General features: G+C 39.9%; 1 protein-coding gene across 1 annotated transcript; it reads left to right on the top strand.

The window, feature by feature from the left end:
* Window positions 1–486: 486 nt before the first annotated feature.
* On the top strand, window positions 487–3,225 carry LOC149933673 (uncharacterized). Its single transcript, XM_090157374.1, has 4 exons — window positions 487–919; window positions 962–1,258; window positions 1,301–1,611; window positions 1,657–3,225. Exons 1-4 carry the CDS (start codon window positions 487–489, stop codon window positions 3,223–3,225), a joined length of 2,610 nt encoding a protein of 869 aa, XP_090013500.1.
* The last annotated feature ends 2,732 nt before the right edge of the window (window positions 3,226–5,957 follow it).

Below are 5,957 nucleotides of genomic sequence, written 5' to 3'. Positions count from 1 at the left end.
TGGAACAGCTTTTGGGGAAGATTTAAAGCTACCATTGACCGAAATCCAAATCTCGAGAAGGTAGAAAAATTTATATATCTCACGTCTTATCTAGAGGGAGACGTCCTGAAAGCGCTAATCGGATTCGAAGAAATAGATGATTCCTAAGACCAAACAATAGCATTACTGAAAAAGCGATATGATCGCCAAGATTTGGCAGTCCACACCCACATAAACATACTTCTAGATATTCAGCCAGTAGCTAGCGCCCATAATTTAAAAGAGCTTAAAAATTTATTAGACACTTGCGAGACAAGCCTACGAAGTTTGAGAGCGCTAGGGGTTAACACGGCCGAAAAGGCTTCGTTTCTTTGTCCGGCTCTGCTTAGGTGCCTGCCAAATGAGATTAGGACCGCTTTCTGCATTCAAATAACGCCCAATCATAATATAGAATGGGACGCCGATGAATTTCTTAATTTTGTACGCCAACAAATAGAAAGTCGAGAAATGGCTAAGTTGCTTAGCGTAGCGCCGGGAAAAGTCGAGCTCTTGAAAAATAATGACAATGATCTAAATAGACCTAGGGGTAAAAATGCGAACAGTGGATATCAATCTAGATCCTCCGCTTCCACCCTCACTGTGTCCTCACCAAATTCGGATTTTATATTTTGTATTTTCTGCAAAAATAATAGCCATAGAACCAATAATTGCCCGAATTATACTTGTGATCAAAAGCAAGTTATAATTAATGAAAGTGGTAGGTGTTACATTTGCTTACGCCTGGGTCACGTCTTCAGAAACTCTAGGTCGAAATTTAGAAACTGTAAAAATTGTAAATGGAAGCACAATTTCGCCATATGCGAAAATAACCCTTGCCATAAAAAACCGGAAGTGAGAAAAGAGAATGAAAATAATGCAATGGTTTCAGCGATATCGCCAGGTAAGAACCTTCAAAGGTAAGTCCTTATGCAAACCGCTCTAGCTATTATTAGAGACCCCACCAGCCCTGGAAATGTAGAGGAAGCAAAATGCTTTTTTGATGGTGGAAGCCAAACTAGCTTTGTAAAGCAAGAATTAGCTAAAAAATTAAATTTGCCTATTGTTGGAAAACTTCATAATCAAGAAGTATTTACCTTTGGTAGCAAAACTTCTTCGAAACGCATGGTAAACTTAGTCAGAGTAACTTTAGAGAACAGGGAAAACCCCAATCGAAAAGCTGAAATTATAGCTTTAGAAGTACCGTTTATCTGTTACACATTTACCCAAATAGATGAAGAAGGTTTGGAACAATAAATTAAATCCAAAAATTTACAATTAGCAGATGAACCCAAAGGCTCAAATTCAGTCGATCCGGAAGTAGATATACTGATAGGGTCCGACCATTATTGGGAATTGGTAACGGGAAAAACTGAGAGATTTACTCGTTATTTGGTAGCCACGGAAACCGTTTTAGGATGGTGTATTCAGGGCCAAAAATGTAGTCCTATAAATGGAAAAAACAACAATGCAGTATCAACCATTTTGGTGTCCCTTGGCCAAAAAAGAGTTAACGAAACTTTAAACTCGTTCTTTGACCTAGAAAGTCTAGGCATTGACAGAAGGGAGATTAAAGAAAACACCAATGATAGAACAGTTGCTACGTTTTTCAAAAATATAGATCACAATGGGGATAGATAGGTAGTGAAATTTCCTTGGGAAACGAGTAAGGAGACCCTCCCAGATAGCTATGGGCAAGCTGTGAAACGATGGCAAACACTAGAAAAGAGGTTTCAAAAAGACCCAAAGTACTACCTAGAATACAATGGCATCATCGATGATCAGCTTAAAAAGGGTATAGTGGAAATTGTACCCCCCTGCGAAGTCGAAATGAGACCCCCAGGAACCTACTATATGCCTCATCAAGGTGTTGTAAGAGAGAAAGCGCAAACCACCAAGCTTAGAATAGTAAACGACGCGTCGTCGCATGGATATGGAAACCCCTCTCTCAACGATTGCCTAGCGCCTGGTCCAAATCTTAACCCCGATCTACTTCTCTTACTTTTAAGATTTAGAAGAAACAAAATAGCAATGGTCGCTGACATAGAAGCCGCTTTTCTGCAAGTAGCGTTAGATACCCCCGATAAAGACCCCGTGCGATTTCTATGGAGTAAGGAAGAAAATGGAGTAGTTAAACCCAATGAGTTTAGCACATTGAGAATGACTCTAGTCCCTTTCGGAGTAAAGCCTAGCCCATTTTTACTAGCTTGCACAATTAAGTACCATGTCCAAAAGTCGGAAAATGTTGATCCAAGGGTTAAGGAAACTCTAAACAATGACCTATATATAGATGACCTGACGGGTGGAGAGAAAAATGTAGAAACGGCCTTTGCAACGTCAACAGGCGTGGCGAAGCTAGTTAAGGGAGCTGGAATGAAATTCCGGAAATGGGGAACAAATTCGGAAGAATTAAGGGAACTATGGAAAAACCAGTTGGATAATAAAGGAGATAATTTATTCGAGCAGACTAAAGCGACAGACGATACCAAAATTTTAGGTATGAAATGGAACCCCCAAAAAGATATTTTCTCATTCGATATGAATGATTTAATCGAAATTCTTAAGAATTTAAAATTGACCAAAAGAAACCTCCTTAGCTTTATCTCCCAAATTTTCGACCCAATTGGTCTGTTGTCACCCTACACCATTAGGGCAAAAATGCTTTTTCAAAAATTATGGGAATGCAAGGCAGACTGGGAAGATCAGCTTTCCCTAGAAATTAGCCAATTATTCGCTAGTTGGTCCCAAGAATTACCAATGTTAAATTCAATCCAAATTAACAGCCATTACCTTAAAGCAGCGAACGGGGAAATAACTAGTCAGGAGTTACATTGTTTCGTAGACGCTAGCAAAAAGGCATACGCTACGGCGGTTTATATTAGGTACACCACTGATTCAGGTCAAGTAGGTGTAACCTTAGTAACCGCGAAAACCCGAGTCACCCCAATTAAAGACGAGGAGTTGTCCTTACCTAGACTCGAGTTAATGGGTTGCGTGCTAGGAGCGAGATTGACAAATTACGTCAAAGGTACCTTCGAGGAGAATTTAGCAGACACATATTTTTGGACGGATTCAACCGTCGCTTTAGCTTGGATTAGCGATGACACCAAACATTACAAAAGCTTACGGACAAGGAACGTTGGCACCATTGCCCAGGAATTCTCAACCCGGCTGATCTACCTAGCAGAGGTATCAAAGCCGAAAACTTAGTTGATAATAAAACTTGGTGGGAGGGTCCAGAATTCCTCAGGGGACCTAAAAACACTTGGCCAAAATTCGAGCCCCAAAAAGTAGATATGACCTTCGTTGCCGAAGAAAGGCGCAAGCTACCTACTCTAGTCGGAGCTACCAAAGAAGGCTTAGGGGTTCAGAATGTAATAAATTTAAAGAATTACTACCACCTAAACACTGTCCTTAGAATAACCGCGTATATATTTCGCTTCGCAAAATTTACCAAAACAAAAGTGAGAACCAAAGGTTTAGAAAGAATTACGGGTCCCATTACCGCGGAAGAAATGGAAAACGCCAAAATGTTATGGTTAAAATCAGTACAAGGCGAAGATTTTCAATCCTAATTAGTAAGGCTTAAAGAGGGAAAAGCACTAGAATCAGGTTCAAAACTGGCGTCCCTTCGTCCCGTTTTTAATGAAGCAGGATTAATATGTGTAGGAGGGCGTCTCGAAGAATCTTCGCGGTCTTACGCGGAAAAGCATCCCATAATTTTAGATAAAAATCAGAGACTCGCTAAAATGATAATTGTTAGAAGCCATTTTCAAGTGTTTCATGGTGGAATTAACTGCACCATTACCCAACTTAGAGAGAGGTATTGGATACCTAGCGCCAGGCAGATAGCGCGAACTGTAGTAAAGGATTGCACTATATGCAAAAGGCTCAGCGTGAAACCTGGATATGTTCCTACCGCACCCCTCCCACACGATAGGATTGATGAAAGCCCTCCATTCTCGATTATAGGTGTAGATTTCGCTGGCCCTTTGTGGGTTAAAAATAAAAAAGAAATTACAAAGGCGTACATTTGTCTCGCCACCTGCGCCGTGACCCGCGCGATTCATTTGGAGTTGGTACCCGCGCTAAGCACCGACGAGTTTCTCATGGCTTTCAGGCGTATAATTGCTAGAAGAGGGGTCCCCACCTCTGTTTACACGGATAACGCTAAAACATTTAAAAAGGCTAATACCGATCTCAAGATAATTTTTCAGAACCTAAAGGCAGAGTCACTCAAAGAATTTTTCGGAATACGGGGTATTCAATGGAAATTTATCGTAGAACGAGCAGCGTGGCCCGGAGGATGGTGGGAGCGCCTAGTGGGGTCAACGAAAACCTCTTTAAAAAATGCTCGGCCACGCCTCCTTGTCTTACACTTAACTCGAAACCGCGTTAACAGAAACTGAGGGAATAATCAACTCTAGGCCTATAACATACACCTACAATGATCAGAACGAGCCTACACCTCTGACCCCCTCAGAGTTTTTGCTTGGTCGTAGAGTTACTTCTCTGCCCCCTCTAACTTTTAAACGTGAGAATGTACCTTCTACGAAGAAAGAATTGATTAAAAGAAATCAGTATCGCGAAACTTTAATGCAAAATTTCTGGGTGAGATGGCGGAACGAATACTTAAAAGAATTACGGTCCGCCCACCACTCAAAACAAACAAATTACAAGGGTGAATTTCAAAACGGTGACGTGGTCGTAATCCACGAAGACAAGCTTCCACGCCACATGTGGAAGCTTGGTGTAATTGTAGAGGTAGTTAAAGGAAGAGACGATCTCGTCAGATTTTGCGTAGTAAGAATGACGAATGTAAACACCATTCAACGCGCTGTTCAACATCTTTGTAATTTGGAAGTGACACGTCATGAACCTTAGCTGATACTGCAGGTATCACCTGGGGGAGTGTAGAAAATTATAGCGTGTAACTTAATTGGATAATGTACATGTAAATGTATTGTATCATATTCTTAGTATTTGTACGCGCAGTAAATAAAATTAATGTATATGTATTGTATATAAAAAAGACTGCCTTTTATTACGCGAGCAAGCGCGCTCCTCGTGATATGTAACGAGTCAGTCTCGATGTACGTTTTGAATTGAAAAGTTGTTTCAAAAAGAGGAGTCTTATCGAAATTAAAAATAACAGTTTATAACGGAAATTTGGCAGATTTATTTTCACCACAACGGCTTGTCTGGGTAAATCGGTATCCATGGATGGTTTAAACTAAAATTTCGACGTATTATCGCATAGCTAATATGCTGTTTCAGTCCGGAATATTAGCTCGACGTTCGCTCTCCCCAACGAACCCAGCATAGGAAAAGAAAACAGTCCACCAAAGAAATCTGATTTCCATACTTCGGCACTCCCCCCTCCTCCAATTTTCTTTAAATACCTTTATGTTAAACACATTTATATTTTAAAATCTAACAAACAAGTGGAAATATATATAGAAATATAATTAATTGTAGAACTTCTATTCCACTAGATGTTTTCAGTTGTTAAATTTATTGAGGACAACTCGGTTGAAGTTAAACCCAATGCTTGGTCTAAAAATGACAAAAGTTGTAAATATCCTCCAAAAAGCAGTCATGGGACACTTGCAAAGAAACTTAAAAACTGCGAACCACCAAGACCCGAATGGGAGGACTTTTCCATTAAAATCTACCAAAATGGATGTAAATATAATAATTTTCACACAACATATCTGGTTTCATTTACTGCCATCCCATTTATGTAATACTGAAATCTCTGCTACTTCGCATTTAATATTTGACTTGTCCTAACAAAGAGTCAGACCTCATCATTTGTCGATTGACGTACCGTTCTGAAACATTTTGTTTTTTAAGTGCCTCTTTCTCGAGCAAGATAAATTTGTAGCAAGGCTGAAAAACATTCGATTTGGGAAATGAAACTGAACTAGAAAAAGGGAAGA

The sequence above is a fragment of the Leiobunum rupestre genome, chromosome 8 (genome assembly GCF_980474605.1).
Source record: "Leiobunum rupestre chromosome 8, qqLeiRupe1.1.hap1, whole genome shotgun sequence".
NCBI lineage: Eukaryota > Metazoa > Arthropoda > Arachnida > Opiliones > Sclerosomatidae > Leiobunum > Leiobunum rupestre.
Note: the sequence above shows the minus strand (reverse complement) of the source record. Positions and strands in the feature narration are given on the sequence as shown.

Excerpts from the sequence above, each read along its gene's own strand:
- LOC149933673 (XM_090157374.1), top strand. The coding sequence starts at position 487 with ATGGCTAAGTTGCTTAGCGTAGCGCCGGGAAAAGTCGAGCTCTTGAAA. Across the intron at positions 1,259-1,300 it reads TACCCAAATAGATGAAGAAG|ATGAACCCAAAGGCTCAAAT; the intron begins GTTTGGAACAAT and ends TACAATTAGCAG. Across the intron at positions 1,612-1,656 it reads AAAACACCAATGATAGAACA|GTAGTGAAATTTCCTTGGGA; the intron begins GTTGCTACGTTT and ends GGGGATAGATAG.